At 43.2% G+C, this 20975-nt stretch overlaps 1 protein-coding gene across 2 annotated transcripts in view; it reads left to right on the top strand.

Annotated features, from left to right (window-relative positions):
• The window catches only part of CCDC34 (coiled-coil domain containing 34), a 40627-nt gene that overhangs the window by 7581 nt on the left and 12071 nt on the right, over nucleotides 1–20975 (top strand). For both annotated transcript variants that reach the window (XM_077460844.1, XM_077460845.1), the window contains exon 5: nucleotides 20234–20392. In XM_077460844.1, coding sequence (XP_077316970.1) covers nucleotides 20234–20392 — 159 coding nt within the window. The remainder of the gene's footprint in view (nucleotides 1–20233; nucleotides 20393–20975) is intronic.

The raw sequence follows: 20975 nt of genomic DNA, 5'->3' as shown, positions 1-20975 counted from the left end.
CCAAGAGTAACTATACCTTGTTACAGGGCTATCAGGAGACACTGTCACAGTGCCCCAAAAGGACGCATTGAGTCTCTTTACCTTGCACTAGAAATATAAAAATGGACTGTGGTTGCTATTAGAAACGTAGGATTTTTTTTTTTTTTTTTTTTTTTTATCAATTTGATTCTAGTAGACTGGATCTCATTCCAGTTTGATATAGATGTTGGATTTTGTTACAATAAATATATTTTGATGCTGTAGTAAAACAATTTAACTGAATCCATTCTTTTTTTCTTAATTAGGTTTAAGGCAGGGGTCTTCAAACTTTCTAAATAAAGGGCCAGTTTACTGTCCTTCCAATTTAAGGGGCACAGGACTGTGGCCATTGGGAAGTTAAAAGGTCCTGATGTTAGTGGGAATAAACAATGCCTCTTCCTTGGTGTCAGTGGGAGGAATAGGGTCCCATCATTGGTGTCATTGGGAGGAATTGTGCCCCATCACTGGTGCCATTGGGAAGAATTGTGCCCCATCATTGGTGCCAGTGGGAAGAATTGTGCCCCATCATTGGTGCCAGTGGGAGAAATTGTGCCCCGTCGTTGGTGCCATTGAGAGGAATTTTGCCCCATCTTTAGTACCATTGGGAGGAATTGTGCCCCATCGTTGGTGCCATTGGGAGGAATTGTGCCCCATCGTTGGTGCCATTGGGAGGAATTGTGCCCCATCGTTGGTGCCATTGGGAAGAATTGTGCCCCATCGTTGGTGCCATTGGGAGGAATTGTGCCCCATCGTTGGTGCCATTGGGAGGAATTGTGCCCCATCGTTGGTGCCATTGGAGGGAAGTATGTCCTATTTTTGGTATCGGTGGATGAAAATGGTTCCAAGGGCTATATAAAAGCATGCAAAGGGCCTCATCTGGCCACCACTGGTTTAAGTATTTATAAAGGATACTGATAACGGAAAACACAATAGGGATCTAAGCCAAAGGGCTTGAGAAAGGGCACACGTGCGCACACACATCTGGCCATTTGCTGACCATGCCTGAAGGTCTCTAAAATTCCTTTACTGAATCAAATGCCTAGGCACATGGTCGCATGATCAACCAGTACAAACACCTGAAACATTTCCTGCAGTGCATATAACTATTACATTTTTAAATTGTCCCTTTTTTTTTTTTATATATAACTTTGGGGCAGGATGGCCAAGATTGTTTGTGTGCAGTTGGTTATTATTGGTCTACTGTAAAAAAACAAAACAAAAAGGCAATCTAGAACAGCATAACCTTAGATATTTTAACTGCCAGATTTTTTAAATGATTATATGAATAGCATTTATCTCCCACATTGTGAACTGTGCTGTGCGTGTTCAAACACAATCCTGGTATGTAAAGGTGTGACCACTTTTGTAAGTCAGGCCCAACCTGTCATGTGTTTGTGGAAACAATAGTATTGATGTGTGTGCCAGATGTAGGCTCAAAATAGTAATTAAGTTATGCATTAACTCCAGCCATTGTTACATTTTACCATGTACATGATGAACAGTAAATCACCGGAATGATTTTATAATAATTCTTGCATCATAAACCGTTTGGGTTGTGCCATATTTTCTGATCATTCTTGGAAAGGAACATTATTGCTAAAATAGGAAGAAGAGCTTTAAGAGCTTCATAACATATTTTGGAAGATGCCAAACCTTGATGGGCACGTATGAATCTATTGAGATCATCAGATGGGAAGTAAAAATAAGATGATATGGAATGTAAGAGGATGGGGGGGGGGGGGCGAGCAGTTTTTGAAACATTAGAGTTTTACAAACCAGGAATTGTATTTTTGCAGGAGACCCATTTGGAGTGAGAGGTAGAGCTGAGCGATTTTCTCCCCAAAAAAAAAAAAAATCTACTTCTTTTTTTTTTCAAAAACTCTATTCACGATTCGAATCGAGTTTTTTTTTTTTTTTTTTTATTCAAAATGTCAGCAATTTTTTTCTACAAGACCGGTGCTGACACCACACCGGTCCTGCGGAGCTGCGGGTAGGAGCTTTTAGGCGAGGCCGCGGCTTTGGCCTGGTACGCGGCGTCCTGGTTCGCTGACTAAGCCAAAGCCTAAAAACACCTCAGGATTGGCGCGGTGTCAGCACCAGTCCTGGTGAGAAAAAATAAAAAAAAAATTGATTTGCTGACATTTTTAATCAGTTTGATCTCTCAAATCGATACAAGATTTAAATCGATTTTTTTTTCCCCCAGCCCTAGCGAGAGGATATAGGGTTTTTTCATATATCTGGATTTCTGTACCAATTCCACTCCACCTACTCTATATATGCACGGGGTGTTAGTGTCCTGGTTGCCCGCTCCGTACGGATCTCATGCAAACCGAGTTTTAAAGACCCTGAAGGTCGTTTATATTATGTAATTATGTACATTTTAAATGATAAAAATGTTATGTTGGTGAATGTTTATGTTCCCCCTCCCTATAAGGTGGAAGTGTTGAAAACTGTGTTTAAAACCACTTCAATACAGGGCATTTTCACCCTCTTCCTGCCCAGGCCAATTTTCAGTTTTCAGCGCCATCGCATTTTTAATGACAATTGTGTGGTCATGCAACACTGCCCCCACAAATGGAGCTTTTTTTGGGTGGTATTTGATCACCTCGGCGGTTTTTATTTTTCGCGCTATAAACTAGAGTCACTAGTTTGAAAAACACAAATTTTTTTTACTTTTTGCTATAATAAATATCCCAATTAAAAAAAAGAAAAAAAAAATCCTCAGTTTTAAGGCCGATATGTATTCTTCTACATATTTTTGGTAAAAAAAAGCAATAAGCGTATATTGATTGGTTTGCACAAAAGTTATAGCGTCTACAAAATAGGGGATAGTTTTATGGCATTTTTAGTATTATTTTATTTAAATATTTTTACTAGTTTATGACACTATTTTGGGACTATTCACATTTATATCAGTGCCATAAAAATGCACTGATTACTGTATAAATATCACTGTCCGGGAAGAGGTTAACACTGGTGGGTTATCAAGAGGTTACATTTTGTTACCTAGGGAGTGATTCTAACTGTGGGGGAGGGGACTCACAAGGGGAGGAGACCGATCAGTGTTTCTCTGTACTGGGAACACATGATCGGTCTCCTCTCCCCTGACAGGACATGATCTGTGTGTTTACACACACAGATCCAAGGTCCTGCTCTGTTATCGGGCAATCGCGGGTGCCGACGGACATCGCAGCCGCCGGGCACAAGCGCACCCCCTAGATGGCCAGTAATCCTAGGATGTCATATGACACCCGCCCAGGATGGAAGATCCCTCCTGAGGACGTCATCTTACTATGGGTGGGGTATGAAGTGGTTAAAAATATGGTTCAATGGTCGGTCCTACCAGTCTTATTGATGGGAGATTTTAATATTATTAAATGAGGAGGATAGATGTAACACCTCAAAAGTTAAAGGGAACGTGAATAAAACAAGGGATTGATAGACAAATTCAGAAGATGGATTTGGTGGATGTATGGATTTGGTGGATGTATGGAGACTTAAGCCACGTACACATGTACACACGATTGGAATTCTCATCGGAAGATGGTTTTCCCGACAGAATTTCGACGGAATTCGGCTCAAGCTGTCTTGCCTACACACGGTCACATCAGATTCCGATCGTTTATAACGCAGTGACGTACAACACGTAGGACGTGACTAGAAAAAAGAAGTTCAATAGCCATTAGCCAATAGCTTCTGTCTCGTAGTTGAATCTGAGCATGCGTGATTTTTGCCGTGTCGGAATTGCATACATATGATCGAAATTACCGATAGAAAGTTTTTCCGTCGGGAAAATTGAGAACATGCTATCCATTTTTGGCTGGCGGAAATTCGGACAGCTAAATTCCGATGGAGCATACACACGGTCACATTTTCCGATTTGAAAAGCTCTCATCGGTCTTTTTCTAGACAGAATTCTGACCGTGTGTACGCGGCATTAGACATCCATTGGTAAGAGGATACTCCTACTGCTCAAGCACTTATGGGTATTTGTCAAGAACAGATCTGGCCCTGGGAAATAACCTTCTTCCATGGCTAGATTCATTTCAGTATGGCTCCAGAGGCCTCTCAGATCACTCCCCTCTAGTACTGACCATGGAGTTGGGGGGGCAATTATTGCCTCCACTATGGAAAGTTAATGCACAGTAGTTGTCTTTAATGCCGGAGGGAAACCCAATAGAATCATCACTATTAGAATAAAATAAAAAAAATAAAAACCCCTCATCTGCACTTAAAAGTATTCAAAACGTCAAGTTCAGCGTTTTTGAATACTTTATATTTTTTAAAACTGGCGCCTTTAAGATGCCAGTAATCTAGGAAGTAATGTCATGACATCGCTTCCAGATTATTAGATGCAAAACCTGAATGAAGCATCGGCTTTGTTCGGGTCTTTGGCCAGCTGGTGGACGTGCTGGCTGGTTGCTAGGGCTTCCCGGTGGGACGGGAGAGCCCAGGCGAGCGGCGGAAAGCCGTGGGAGGGGACATCCCGCTGCTTATAACAGCCGAGCAGCTGCTGAGCCACATTGGTTGTTATTACAAAAAAGTTGACCGTCCGCTCTAAAGAACGGCACCAGCAGGGCTCGAGTCCTGTGGGAACGGCATCCCTGCACTATTTTCACAGCAGCAATGCCGTTCCCTTTGCAGGACTAGAGCCGCACGAATGAGATGTATGCAGAGTAGCGCAGGAAGCTTTTGGTTGTAGTAAGTTCTCCCTCACTTCACGCAGTGCTGTTTGCTCCCCGGCGGCCCCTCCTCTCTTCTCGTCTATCCCAGATGATGTCACAAGCCAATGGGGATAGACGAGAAGAGAGGAGGGGCCGCCGGGAAGCGAACAGCACTGCGTGAAGTGAGGGAGAACTTACTACAGCCAAACGCTTCCTGTGCTACTCTGCATACTGGCTAGTAAGATGTGCCCCCTGATGTCCTATGTGCCCTGATGTGCCACGTGGCCTTATGTGCTATGTGCCTTGATGTGCTATGTGCCCTGATGTACCCCATGCCCTGATGTGCCATAATGTGCCCTGATGTGCTATGTGCCCCATGTGCTAACGTTTTCCCATGCCCTGATGTGCCCTTATATGCTATGTGCCCTGATGTGCCATGTGCCCCATAATGTGCCATGTGCCCTGATGTGCCCCGCACCCTTATGTGCTATGTGCCCTGATGTGCTATGTGCCCTATAATGTTCCCTAATGTGCCCTGATGCCAGGGAATCCAGGCATCCACGGGAAAGGACGCGATTGTCTCTCCCACTACCGGCAGGTCCGGTAAGGGGCAGAGACGGCTGGAGCACGGTAAGGGGCACCTCTCCCGCCGCCGATAAAAGTGATTTTGCAGCAAATCTACCACGGAGACATCTTTTTATCTTAAAGAGAAACGCACGCCGCTCCCGAAAATACCGGGGTTATGGCAGCTAGCTGCTGCCATAACCCTGGTATTTAGCGTCAAAGTACTGATTTATGGGTACGGCAATTTGCGTGGAGCGGAGTTCACCTTTACAGAAAAAAATTAATTAAAAGATGACCTAAAGCTGGCCATAGACGGATCGGAATTCATCCAGTTCCGCAGGAACTGGACAAACGTCAATCCATCTATGGGCAGATAGTTGAGACTTTTTGTGCGATCACTACTGCTGACAGTGATCGTGTTTTTCTGGCTTCCTGCTGATGGGAAAAAAATGGGACTACATGGATGGATGGAAAGAAAATTGCTTGATTCCTCCATCAACACAGTGTCCGTGTTAATGGGGGGATGCAGCTAATTTCTTTCCTTCCACCCATGGTGGAATGCATAATTATGCATAAATTGCATCATTTATGGGCTGCTTAACACCCTGGGTTATGGTGCAGGGATTTAAAATCCCTGTTCTTGTTCATTCTGCATGGCTTCCAGGACAGCTCAGTATGCTTCTGATTGGTCAGCGCCAGCACATGCTTCCACCCAAAAACTAAAATCTGGTATATTGCTACTTACCAGTATTCAGATGTTTTTGCTGCAGCAGTTTTCTTTTACTGTATAAGGTTAAAGAATTTCTCTGCAAGTACAGAAAAGTACTTGTGAGAATTTGTAGCGTCTTTGTAACTTCGTATGCACTGAACTAATCTATTCGTTTTCTCTACTTTCTTCTGTGTCCTTGTATTGAATCCTGGCCAGGACACTGTCTGCATTGAGTTTACATGTTCTCTCTATGCTTGCATGGGTTTCTTTTGAGTATTCTGATTTACTCCAACACTCCAAAGACATATTGGTGTGTTAAGTGGCCTTATTATAAGTCAGGGGTCTCCAAACTGCGGCCCCAGGGCCAGATGTGGCCCGTTGCTAGCCTTTATCCAGCCCATGGGGCATTATTCCTCCCACTGACACCAATGATGAGATACTATTCCTCCTACAATAGGGATACTACTCCTATTGACCACCAACCCCGAGGCCATATTTGTTCTCACTCATGCCGGGCCTGTGATATTTTCTGCCCCTGCTCGCCACAATCCAGCCCTACTAAAGTCTGGAGGACAATAAATTGGCCCTTTGTTTGAAAAGTTTGGAGACCCCTGATATAAGTGATTTGGCTCACAGTGATTTACTCCCTAGTGGTGGCATCACAGGGGTGCCAGAAAAAACGTAGTGCTTTTCTTGCACTTTTTAGGCAAATTTGTTAGCTAGCCTAGAGCAATTTATATACTGGCTGAAAGGACCAGCTTGTGTACAGCACTCGGCACGTTTTATTTATTTTATGCACCTATTCATTGCATAAGCACTCGCTCTGCACATGTACGTTTGTTTCCTTTATTCACAAAGGCAGAGGGTGCTGTGTTTTTTTTTTTTTCAGGACTTTCCTTGATCTCGAGGAGATGACTTTTGGGTCTTTTTTATCCCTCCTCATTGGGTTTTTCTCTTTAGGCAAGTCCTCGCCGAAGACCTGGAGGACCAACTTGGCTCCTTAAGGAGTTTAGTCCTTTTTTTCGGCCTGGTGGACTAGAGTACCGTGTGCCCTGGGGATTCAGGGATTGAGGCCCCTCCTCTTCGGAGGTTGATCCATTCTGTATCATTGTGCACATTTTCCCATGTGCTGTGTTTCCTTTGTACTTCCTAGAAATGCCTTTTAATGTTTCTAGCGATCAGCTAATAGTAAAATGTGAAAATCTAAAATGTTAAGTTTTTTATTTCTTGCCCTTATTGTGATGTAACTGTACATTATATATACACTCTGCAATTGCACTTCAAATTATGAGCTGCAAGCAAAAACTTGCACGTGATTGAAGTATTGTCAGAAGAAATGAAAAAAGCCATGTTCAATCCACATAATGTACACAATTCGACTCCTACAAGTATACATACATCATATGCGAACAATGAGCAATCACATCCAACAAACAGCACAAGCAAACACTAACCCGTCTATGTTTTACAAATGACCTGTCGGAAAGGAATTTCTGTCTGTTTTTTCCATGATTCAGCCATGCGGCTATTGAATCCAGCTTGTAAATATCTATCGCTTGGCTAGATTTATGTGCTGTCACTTTCTCAGGAAAGTGTTGTAATTTCTGTTGACTGTTGCATGCAGTTGATTTGCTGTAAGTGATGGTTCGGCCAGTCTGTGTTAAGAATGTTTAAGACATTTCTGTAGACACATTATCCTTCAATAACAGACACACAAATGATATCATAGGGCTTTAATGATGTCTCTTACAAGGTTTATGGGTACATGTGGAGGGAAAAGTAATTGCAGGGTATTTTTTTTTTTTTTTTTTTTTTTGTGTGTGTGTGTGTATATATACGATTTTGTATGCAAAAAAAAAAAAAAAAAAAATAAAAAAAAAAAAAAAATATATATATATATATATATATATATATATATATATATATATATATATATATATATATATATATATATATATATAACACACACACACACATGCACTTATAGAGAGAGAATACACCTCACATTTTTGTTAATATTTTATTATATCTTTCAGGGGCGGGCTGACCATTCGGGCACTGCCCAAGGGCCCCCCTCAGGGTTGCCAGCCTCAATAAAACCAAGGATAGTATGTAAAAATCTGTGTTGTTTTTTTTGTTGTTTTTTTTAATCCCAAGATTATAGCTGCCCCGCCTCTCCAGTACCTTTTTTCAGTGTGTGTATGTGTATTCTGTAACCTTCTCGATCCTTTTCAGTCTGGATTTCGCCCACAGCACTCCACAGAAACTGCCCTCCTAAAAATCACTAACGACTTACTAACAGCCAAAAGCAACGGTCATTATTCCATACTCTTACTCGTGGACCTTTCTGCTGCCTTTGATACAGTTGACCACCCCCTCCTCCTCAAAAAAACTCAATTTGCTTGGTCTCCATGGCTGCACTCTCCATTGGTTTGAATCTTACCTATCTCATCGCACCTTCAGTGTCACTTACAACTCCACTTCCTCTTCTCCAACTCCCCTTTCCGTTGGGGTCCCCTAAGGTTCTGTCCTTGGACCTCTACTATTCTCGATCTACACGTCCTCCCTGGGTCAGCTGATAGCCTCCCATGGCTTTCACTACCATTTATATGCTGATGACACCCAAATCTATCTCTCTACCCCTCAGCTCACCCCATCAATCTCACGCATCGCTGATCTACTAATAGACATATCAGCCTGGATGTCACACCACTTCCTCAAACTTAATCTATCTAAAACTGAGCTCTTAATATTTCCTCCCCCACGTACCCCTTCGCCTGACTACTCTGTCAAGATCAATGGCACATCTATCAGTCCATCCCCACATGCCAGGGTGCTAGGGGTAACCTTAGACTCCGAACTGTCCTTTCAGGCCCACATACAAGCCCTGTCCAAATCATGCCGCCTTAGCCTCCGCAACATTTCCAGAATACGCCCCTATTTAACTAATGACAACACCAAGCTTCTAATTCACTCCCTAGTCATCTCTCGCCTCGACTACTGCAACTCCCTCCTCATTGGATTACCTTTACACAGACTATCCCCCCTCCAGTCCATAATGAATGCCACTGCCAGACTCATCCACCTTACCAGCCATTCAGTGTCCTCCACCCCTCTCTGCCAATCCCTGCACTGGCTTCCACTTACCCAACGAATAAAATTCAAAGTACTAACAATAATTTACAAAGTCATCCATAACTCTGCCCCCAGCTACATCACTGACCTAGTCCCAAAATACCAACCAAACCGCCCTCTTCGGTCATCTCAAGACCTCCTGCTCTCTAGCTCCCTTGTCACCTCCTCCCATGCTCGCCTCCAGGATTTCTCCAGAGCTTCTCCCATCCTTTGGAACTCCCTACCCCAATCTGTCCAACTGTCCCCTAATCTATCCATCTTTAGATGATCCATGAAAACCCTTCTCTTCAAAGAAGCCTATCCTGCTTCTAACTAACACTGTTTTACTTCCTCCATCAGCTCATCCCCCACAGCTATTACCTTTTGTATCAATTGCCCCTTCCTTTTTAGATTGCAAGCTCTAACGAGCAGGGCCCTCTGATTCCTCTTGTACCAAATTGTAATGTAAATGTAATGTCTGCCCTCATGTTGTAAAGCGCTGAGCAAACTGTTGGCGCTATATAAAACCAGTTTTTTGGGAAAAATTGCTATATAAAACCTGTATAATAATAATAATTCTGTGTGTGTATACAGTGTGGCTCCATAATCTCCTATTGCCCGGGGGCCCCATGAGTTGTCAGTCCACTCCTGATATCTTTTCATGTGACAACACAGGGGGTCCTACACCTACATACATGCATATTGAATAGGTGTTCCTCATTCTCATCTCAAAAAGTTAGGAGGTATGAATTAGTATGTATTTCATGTGTATATTTAGCTATTTGCCTGAAGTTCAACTCATGAAGCTTAGAATACTTATGCACCCAAAGAAGATATACTTATACATCTTTATACAGGCAGTCCCCGGGGTACGAACATAATAGGGACTGTAGGTTTGTTCTTCTTATTTTTAAGTGTAACTTTAGCCTGTGCAGGGTTGTGGGATGTTCCGAGCACTTCTGGGCATGCAGTTATGTTACCTGGGGCTCTTCTGGGCATGCAGTACATGTAGTACTGCAGTCTGGGATGTGTCTGGTGGTGCAAGATAGCTGCTCAGAGGTATCCAGGACCAGCATGGAGCACAAACAGCCGCCATTGAGGTCTTTTTTTTTTTTAAGTAGGAGTCGTTCGTAACTCGGGGACTGCCTGTACAGACAGTCGCTGTGTTTACATACAGTATCTCAAAAAAGTGAGTACACCCCTCACATTTTTGTAAATATTTTATTCTATCTTTTCATGTGACAACACTGAAGAATTGACACTTTGCTACAATGTAAAGTAGTGAGTGTACATTTGCTGTCCCCTCAAAATAACTCCACACACAGCCATTAATGTCTAAACCTCTGGCAACAAAAGTGAGTGAAAATGTCCAAATTGGGCCCAATTAGTAATTTTTCTCCCTGGTGTCATGTGACTCGTTAGTGGTCTCAGGTGTGAATAGGGAGCAGGTGTGTTACATTTGGTGTTAGCGCTCTCACTCTCTTACTGGTCACTGGAAGTTCAACATGGCACCTCATGGCAAAGAACTCTCTGAGGATCTGAAAAAAAGAATTGTTGCCCTACATAAAGATGGCCTAGGCTATAAGAAGATTGCCAAGACCCAGTGGCCAAGACCATACAGCGGTTTATCAGGACAGCTTCCACTCAGAACAGGCCTCGCAATGGTCGACCAAACAAGTTGAGTGCACGTGCTCATCGTCGCATCCAGAGGTTGTCTTTGGGAAATAGACGTCTGAGCGCTTCCAGCATTGCTGCAGCTGTTGAAGTGGTGATCAGTGCTCAGACCATACGCCGTATACTGCATCGAATTGGTCTGCATAGCTGTCATCCCAGAAGGAAGCCTCTTTTAAAGATGATGCACAAGAAAGCCCGCAAACAGTTTGCTGAAGACACGCAAACTAAGGACATGGATTACTGGAACCATGTACTGTGGTCTGATGAGACCAAGATAGACGTATTTGGTTCAGATGGTGTCAAGCTTGTGTGGAGGCAACCAGGTAAGGAGTACAAAGACAAGTGTGTCTTGCCTAGTCAAGCATGGTGGTGGGAGTGTCATGGTCTGGGGTTGCATAAATGCTACTGGCACTGGGGAGCTACAGTTCATTGAGGGAACCATGAATGCTAACATGTACAGTGACATACTGAAGCAGAGCATGATCCCCTCCCTTCAGAGACTGGGCCGTAGGGCAGCATTCCAACATAACGACCCCAAACACACCTCCAAGATGACCACTGCCTTGCTAAAGAATCTGAGGGTAAATGTGATTGACTGGCCAAGCATGTCTCCAGACCTAAATCTCATTGATCACCTGTGGAGGAGCGCAAGGTCTCTAACGTCCACCAGCTCCATGATTTTATCGTGGAAGAGGACTCCAGTGGCATCCTGTGAGGCTCTGGTGAATTCCATGCCCAAGAGGGTTAAGGCAGTGCTGGAAAATAATGGTGGCCACATAAGATATTGACACTTTGGGCCCAATTTGGACATTTTCATTTAGGGGGATTACTCACTTTTGTTGCCAGTGGTTTAGACATTAATGGTTGTGTGTTGAGTTATTTTGAGGGGACAGAAAATTTATACTGTTATAGCAAAGTGTAATTTCTTCAGTGTTGTCACGTGAAAAGATATAATAAAATATTTACAAAAATGTGAGGTGTGTATGTGTGTGTATGTGTATATGTGTGTGTATATATAATATATATTATACCGTATTTATCGGCGTATAACACGCACCCCAAGTTTATGAGGGAATTTTTAGGAGGGAAATTTAAGGAAAAAAAACTTACATTTAAATGCCCATCAATGCAGCCTTATCATTGTCCATCTGAAGCCTTGTCAGTGTCATTTGCAGCCTTGTCATGCAGCCTGTCCTCATTGCAGCCTTGTCCGTCATTGATGTCAGCTAATGTTTTTAAAAATGGCGCCGCCGAGATGTCCTGTGTATCTCGGCGCCGCCCAGAAGTTTGGCGGCTTTCGGCCACTCTCGGACCTTCTCGGCGGCTTTCGGCCGCCTCAAGCCGCGAGAAGGGCCGAAGGCGGCCGAAAGCCGCGAGGAGGTCCGAGAGCGGGCAAAAGCCGCTGAGGCGGCTGAAGGTCAAAATCATGCGGAAATCGCAGAGGATCGGCGTATAACACACACCCGCGATTTTCCCCTGATTTTAAGGGGGAAAAAGTGCGTGTTATACGCCGATAAATACGTTATATATATGTGTGTGTGTGTGTGTGTGTGTGTGTGTGTGTGTGTATATAATATATATATATATATATATATATATATATATATATATATATATATATTTTTTTTTTTTATAATATACACACCAGGGATTTCACACAAAGGAAGCAGTACAAAGAGAACAGGATACTTTTTCATTCAAGTACATGGTGCAGCACATATCAGGAATATGAAGTGTTGGGGCAACATATTGTTTACAGATGTATTAATGAATATAGAACTAGATCAAGCTGTATGTAGTATCTGCTTGGAAGTTCAAATTTTTATTTTATTTTTTTAGTTCCTCCATTTTGAATAGTGTAGGGAAGGGTTGGCAAACCTGTCGTTTTTATTGTTTCCAGTGATCACCAGAACAGAAATTAAAGGCACATATTTTCCTTCCACGAGAACCCTCGTGGTGACTTGTCTAGGAAATGATTTGCTTCCCTTTGGAGAGAATTGCTCTCACTCTGTTTTGACTATGGAACAGAAAGTAAAGGTAATTCCCTCCCCAAATGGGATAGAGAAGGCAAAAGAAAACCGTTCTGACCTAATTCTTGTTTTATAATCTGTATACTTGTTGTAGATAATGATTAAACTGAACTCCACAATAAGGTAATAACACTTGAGGGCTCACTCTGTCCTACATCCAAAGGAGTATGTGTAGTGCCCAAACTGATTGCTGCCCTCCACAAGCAGGGAACCTTCAGACAGCACTATGAAAAAGACACGGGTGCAAGGTTTATTAATTGAAAGAGCCTGAAACATACTCGCAAACATACTCGCAAACATGAGAAGGTACAAGCCTATCAGAACTCTGCTACAGCTTTAGGCGATGCCATAATTGCTGTGGTTGGATCAGTTGAGACCTTTCTGGGGACATGTTCCCTTCCTCAGAGCTGATCCAACCTGATTTAAAGCGGTAGTAAACCCAGTTTCAAAAAACACTTACATTCCCGGCATGCCGGAAATGCTAATTTTCACGTTGGTTGTGCTCTCAACCAAACTTTCAAACCATCCAATGGCTGGTTTCATAACTGATCATGTGCAGCATTATGGCAGTTGAAGAATCATTAGAGGCCAAGATGGCGGCTTCCTTGACTAAAAACGATAGAAGGGTTTACTTCCACTTTAAGTGTTCACATATTGCAAAGACCCTCCCCTTCAGTGACGAGCCTGGGTGGGCCTAACGCGCCAATCAAACAATAAGATTTGACAGTATAAATGGGGAAATTGTCTGACTTTCTAAGGAGTGGGAAGGAGAGAGATGTGAATCTTGTCATTTTTGGCATGTTGTGTGCTCCTCTAGGCGTTCATGTCCTCCTGTGTCTTTTATAGTATAAACTGAACTCCAGCCTTACCTTCCATCTTGCACTTGTCAGGTTCCTCTCATGTACTGAAATTGCTTACTTTCGCCACATGCTGTGAGCTTCTCACAATGTGAAATAGAAGCTGAAGCAATTTAGATAGAGCCTGTCTAATTTTTCTGGTTGAAGATATCCAACATTTGTCTATCCATTTTCTTTCCAGTCTTACTGTCCCCGGCCTAACATTGGATTTAATTTCTTTCAGTCATGGAAGCTCATGGAGGCTCAACAGCACATGTGGGCATTACCACCATTTCCTCTTTGCATGATGCAATGTACACCACCCTGCCATCCCCTCCCACCAACCATGATCTGCCTGCCTTGCTTAGAGAAACAAAAAGGCGATGCCACAGGGTCTAAAATGAAGAAAAATATTACAGTGCACACATGCAAAACTAACATTTACCTCCAGCAAGGCTTTTTAAAAACACCTAGACATTTTCAAAAAACATTATCAAAAAATATGGGGATTTGGTCACACCATATTGCTATACGGTGCTTAAGCCCACTTTCTGCGACAAAGTACCCCATGATTAGTGGGTCCTACACTATCCATAGACTAGGAGATCCTGCTTCTCTGAACCATGGGAGCTATACTCCTCTATATGGGAGAACATGAGGTCTCCACCATAACAGAGGTGGTCACCAATGAGAGGTACTTTCTGAGGGAGTGGGGTGCTCCACCCAACAGTCAGAATCCATACAATAAACAAACAAAATTTTTTGGGGGGGCACACACTAAAAAAATAGTACCTCTCATTAGTGACCACCTGTGTCATGGTGGAGACCTCATGTTCTCCCATATAGAGGAGTATAGCTCCCATGGTTCAGAGAAGCAGGATCTCCTAGTCTATAGATAGTGTAGGACCCACTAATCATGGTGTACACTTTGTCACAGTAAGTGGGCTTAAGCACCCTATAGCAATATGGTATGACCAAATCCCCATATTTTTTGATAATGTTTTTTTGAGATTGTCTAGGTGTTTTTAAAAAGCCTTGCTGGAGGTAAATGTTAGTTTTGCATGTGTGCGCTGTAATATTTTTGTTCTGTTTGGTCTTATGGCAGCACCATCTTTATGCATTTTTTTTTAGGGTATGCCCCCAAATATCTTGAGGGTCTAAAATGAGGTATGTAATCAACAGTCTTCTTTAAAGAAATGTCATTAGTATTTTGATGAGGGGTAAAGGAGGAACTCTGAAGGCAGAATATAGGCAGATTAAAGTGGTTGTAAAGAGAAAATGTGGTGTGGCAGTCCCCTCACCTTCCTAATACTTACCCGAGCCCCCTCTAAATTCAGTGATGTCCACAAGAACTTTGCCTCTCTGGGGACGGGGCTGAACTGCAGCTCCATGTGTGAATAAACACACAGAGCAGTGGCTCAATTTGGGTGCACTCATAGCAAGCTGCTTGCTGTATGGTGCACACGACAGGAGGGAGGAGCCAGGAGCACCGGTGTGGGACCTGAGAAGAGGAGGATCCAGGCCAGTCTGTGCAAAACCACTGCACAGAGCAGGTAAGTATAACATGTCTAATGAAAAAAAAAGCTTCACAATCAATTTAAACTTCAGCTTTAAGCCAAAAACCACTAGATAAAGACCATTCACAGAAGGAGGTCCACCTCTGTATTAGGTCCTTCACCGTCAGCAATCATCTGGGAGATCCAGTAGGCCAAAGAACAGGCACCAAGGAGGTCCGAATATGTGTTTCTCAGAACAATCAATGCAAACGTGGAGCAAGTGACATGTAAAAACATAAAAAAGACACGCTCCCAATGGTGTAGATCTGAGATTAAGTGTTGGCATTTTTATTTTCAAAAAAGTGCCAGCAAATAACCACTTGAAAAACAAATCTTGTTTTTCGTTTCATGCATGTAAGATCTGGTGTCGCTGACATACAGGTCCACCAACTCTGGTAAGAGTGTTTTATCATATCCATTTGTTTGGATCCCACTATTTCTCAAAGTATAGTGGACTGTTGGTTCCCCCTGTGCAGGATTGATTTCCGAGTTTCGGTGGCCCACCATCCATCTAGATGGACTTCTAGTGGACTTTTTTCTTATTTTCACGATTGATTGATTTCACATTTTTTTAGCCCTACATTTTTTCCTCTTCCATTATCATATGAATTTTTGTCACATTCGTATGTAATTGTATTATTATTATTTCTTTCACCGTATTATAGCGCAGTAATTTACCACTTCTTTCACCTCTGTATTAAGCTGGCCATAGATGGATTTAATTTTGATCACCTCCTGTGATGGTGGAGGTAAGCAGTAACGACTGGACCTCACTTAGAAATGTCCTAGCAACGTCTTTGAAGTATTCCAGTCAGGCTTCAGAAGTTATGGTCTACACTTATAGCAAGGGCATTATTCAACTTTAGGTCAGAGCTGCTGCCTGTTATCTACAGACACCCCTTACCTGCATAGGCAGTTTTTTGTAAATGTGAACTAACCCTTTAAGTATGAGTTACATTTTTTAAATATTTTTCATTTTAGAGTAAAAACACATTTAATAAAGCAGCGTACTAAATAAAACCTGATCTGTTAGAGAGGCAAATTCATTTTAGGGCTATTGTCAATTTAGCTGGGGTATACTGACGCTGCTGAATTTTTGGCCTGGGCTTCCAGGTTTTAGTGGCCTCTGGTGACAAGAGTTAAACAATAAAACATCCCTGTAGCTCAGCTTTTCTGAAACATATTATCCCAGAGGAACCTTTAAAATAAGTTTTCAGGTCTTGGAGAACCCCTGCTAAAACCAATTGGGCATTGGTGGGAAAAATGTCCCTTACATTGGGGGTTAATGGAAAGAATTCCTGGTGGTGTCACGCTGCTAGCTTTGACAAGTGGAGTTGGTCCTGGAACTATGCAGGCACCATCAGATGGCTCAAATGCGGCAAATCCCCTCCACAAAAAAAAAAATGGCCCCTTCTAGCACAAATCCTTTACCCTTAAAATGTTGTTTCCTAGTACACGTACCCCCCCCCCCCCCCTTTAAGTCCAGAACAAACTTCCCCCCCCCAAATCCCCCTTCCTGGCACAAATCTTCCATTCCCAACTATAGTGCCCAGGACAGCCACCCCTCCTGCCCGCCCCTTGTCCCTGCCCTGCCAGGAGCTTTTACAAGGGATCATATCTGACTGCTGCAACATCCGGTTGGGCTTCTTATCACGGGAGCAGCCATAGCTCGCTGCCATTTGAAAATGTTCACCTATTGAAGACTCCAAACTTCAATATGTAGGATCCTTTACTAGAGCTGACTGTATGAGTAATGGTTGGGCATTGTTTTAAAAACCTGTTATTAAAGGATTATGACGATTTTAATATGGAAATCCATCTTGGGAGCTCTGTTGCCTATAATTTTTTATTTTTTTTTTAAAGTATGTGAAAGATTGTTTTATATGTCTTTTAGATTGCATATAAAATGTGCCAGGTGTTCCCACATAGCTTGAGCTGAGGTATGAAGCAAGGAGAGTACAGTGCGACAATAAAAGGACTGCAATTATCTTGCCCTGGCAAGCAGCCAGTCTCCTATTGCAGCTATTAGTAAATGTGGCTCCAAGAAACTGGTGGGGCCATTTGCGAAGGGTATAATTAGCAAATCAGAAGCTTCAGTCTATGTCATGCATAGTTCTGGCTCGGGCTGAAAATAAAGCAGAACAAATAAAATAGGAAGCAAGGGATTACACAGAGACATGCAATAGCTGCTACGGATTCAGGATAAAGAAGTCAAATTGAACGAGGCTGAATGAATTGCTTCTTTTTTTTTTTTTTTTTTCCTTTTTATGTCATTTTGTATTTATTTTTCTTCACTTTTTCCGTCCGGGGGCAGAGGGGAAGTGTAAAATAGCGTGCAGGGCATCCAAAGACAATTATTTAAATATGCCCTTTGGAACATGGATTGCACAGAGGAAAACCTAATTTCCTTTTTGCTGTTTTGAAAGAAATTCTTGTGTTTATTTTTTTTTTTTTTTGAAAAGCATAATCTAGCATTGAGGTTTCACGCATTACTCTCTTTTTTTTTTTTTTTTTTTTACACCGTAGTGCATTTTGTGCATTAAGGTAAAAAACAACCCACTACCAGTCCTTGACCCCCCCCTTTCCCTAAACACTTACGTGGCTCTATATCACCATTACACTGATGTCACCAGCACCGCTTTCTGCTTTCACAGGGGAAATTGAGGGCAGTGGAACCATAGGTGCAAACAGGTGTAGTGGTGCTTCTACCTTCCTTCATTCCTCAGCTTCACCTGGTGCTCTGACCGAAAAGGTGCCAATTCCTCTGTGTACTGTGGACCACTGAAGGTACAGTTGGCACTCGGGTAAATGTCAAATGGCAATATTCTTTATTGAAATTACATGAAACTGCTGTAAAACAGCCAATGCGTTTCTGTTGTCAGGCCTTATGCCCTGTACACACTGTTGCAAATTCTGCCGGAAAAGGTCTGATTATATTGTAGGAAAATACGATTGTGTGTGGGCTCTATCAGACTTTTTCCGTCAGAAAAAATTTGAGAGCAGGATCAAAAATTTTCCGACAAAAAAATCCGATCTGACTTTTTCTGAGTTTGTAGAGAATTCCAATGGACAAAGTGCCATGCATTCTCAGATCAAATTGAGAACAAAGCTATTGGATACTAGCCTCTATGTAGTCCCGTCGTACGAAACGAACGTCCATCACGTTCCGAACGATCGGATTTTCCGACAACTTTTGTCCGACTGTGTGAATGCAACACCAGTTTCGGACAAAATCCGTCGGAAAAAATCTGACGGATTTTGTGGTCGGAATGTCCGCCCATGTGTACAGGGCATTAGTCTTTGCCATGACTAAGGCCTGATGGCTAAAACGTGTTGGCCAACTGTCCCTCCAGTGGTTTATAGTGGAGCCATAGGCTCCTGCTGCCATCAGTCAACCTTCTGTGAGAAGGCAGTGGCTGACTGCTCACAACATGGCCCGGGAGCATGCACGCACGGGTGCTTCCTTAGCACCCAGCTTGGTAAAGGCGGCACCCAAATGATGAGCACGGGCAGCACGGCTATACCGCCGGCAAAGTGCCGCTGCAGCCTTTACAACTACTTTAAACATGGAAACTTGCTAGAAAGCAGTTAAACTGCAGTGTGCCTCTTCTCCCGCTTTCATTTTCTACTGGTGTGGCTCACTCATTGACATCCAGTGTTTCATAAATAGTTTTATACCTGAATAGACAGGATTTGCTTATTTAGACAATAAATCAAAGGTGGGCAGAATGGTGTCCACAGTAGTAGGGTTCATATTTCTGGGTTTGGATTTTAGGAAATACTTTATGCCATTATCATTTATGAGCTCCTTTAAATGCATTTTTTTAATGTGGACCATAACTCAACATGAAGAGTTTCTGTGCAATAGGGAACATCTAGAAATTAGTAGGGGTGCACCGAATGGCTTTTTTGGTGCCGAAACCGATACAGAAAATGAAAAATACACTAGGCCGAAAACCGAAACAGCACCGATACCGAAACATATTTAAAAAAAAATATTTTTATACAGGCGATGGTCAGAGACAGGGGACATGGTACGGGAGATGGTCAGAGACCGGAGACGTGGTACGGGAGATGGTCAGAGACTGGGGACGTGGTACGGGAGATGGTCAGAGACTGGGGACGTGGTACGGGAGATGGTCAGAGACTGGGGACGTGGTACGGGAGGTGCCCCCTTTTTGCAGCCAGAGTGTCCCATATTGCAGCCAGCCTGTGAAGGGGAGAGGAGAGCCGCCTCCGCCGCCTGTTTGATTACAGCGCCGGGAACATCATTATTTCAATAGCTGTGTGTTCCCGGCCGTGCCGTCACACACGGCCCCTCCCCCTTTACAAATAACTAGGGATGCACCGAAATTTCAGCTACCGAAAATACCCTTTTCTGCAATTTGCCGAAAGAGAAAAAACGTCCGACAATGGAGCCAAAAATGGGGCGTGGCCTGGAAGGGGCGGGGCTACTCCCCCCGCCCCTGGTGCCGCCTATCATGGGGGTGTCCTGTAGCGCAGGAGAGCCGCCTCCGCCGCCTGTTTAATCACAGCGCCGGGTACATCACAGCTTTCATTTCAATAGCTGTGTGTTCCCGGCCGCGCCGTCACACACGGCCCCTCCGCCTTGTCCGGACACTTTGATAGACAGATCATCCGTCCAAACCTGCGGGTGATCTGTCTATCAAAGTGCCTGGACAAGGGGGAGGGGCTGTGTGTGACGGCGCGGCCGGGAACACACAGCTATTGAAATGAAAGCTGTGATGTTCCCAGCGCTGTGATTAAACAGGTGGCGGCTCTCCTGTGCTACAGGACACCCCCATGATAGGCGGCACCAGGGGTGGGGGGCGTAGCCACGCCCCATTTTCGGCTCCATCATCGGCCGTTTTTTCTCTTTCGGCAAATTGCAGAAAAGGGTATTTTCGGCGGCTGAAATTTCGGTGCATCCCTAGTTATTTGTACCTAGGCAGTCCCCTAAAAACATTTACATTTTGTCCTCAAAAATGGGCATACATTTCTTGACAAGGTGAGGTTGGTCAAGCTGAGGACTTTGAAGCAAGTGATTTTCATTGTATATTCTGTGTAGGAAAGAAAGGAGAAGGAGGAAAAACTTCTGAAGGACAAGCAGAAGAATGAAGTCCAAGAGCAACGGAAAAGTTCTGTACAAGAGAGGAGTAAAGAAAAGTATCAAGAATGGTTGAGTAAAAAGAAAGAAGAGGAACAGGAAAGAAAACGAAAAGAAAAAGTATGTATTTACTTTGATCAAAGCCAGTGCAGTGCATCCAGAACGTATTCACAGCTTCACTTTTTTCCAAATTTTTGTTATGTTACAGCCTTATTCCAAAATGGATTAAATTCATTATTTTTCTCAAAATTCTACAAACAATGCTCCATAATCACAATGTGAAAGAAGTTTGTTTGGGGAAAAAAAAAAAATCACATTTACATAAGTATTCACAGCCTTTGCTCCATTACTTTTTTGAAGCACTCTTGGCACCAAATAAAGCCTCAAGTCTTTTTGAGTAATGCTACAAGCTTGGCACACCTATTTCTGGGCAGTTTCATCCATTCTTCTTTACAGGACTTCTCAAGCTCCATCAGGTATGATTGGAAGTGTCAGTGCACAGCCATTTTCAGAGCTCTTCAGAGATGTTCAATTGGGTTCAAGTCCAGGCTCTGGCTCGATCACTCAAGGTCATTCACAGAGTTGTCCTGTAGCCACTCCTTTGTTATCTTGGCTGTGTGCTTAGGGTCGTTGTCCTGTTGGAAGATGACCCTTCACCCCAGTCTGAGGTCTAGAGCTCTCTGGAGTGGGTTTTCATCAAGGA

Source organism: Lithobates pipiens, unplaced genomic scaffold (assembly GCF_037356315.1).
Source record: "Lithobates pipiens isolate NorthernLeopardFrog02 unplaced genomic scaffold, aLitPip1_a1.2 Scaffold_10, whole genome shotgun sequence".
Classification (NCBI taxonomy): domain Eukaryota; kingdom Metazoa; phylum Chordata; class Amphibia; order Anura; family Ranidae; genus Lithobates; species Lithobates pipiens.
This window is presented reverse-complemented; position numbering and strand designations above follow the sequence as displayed.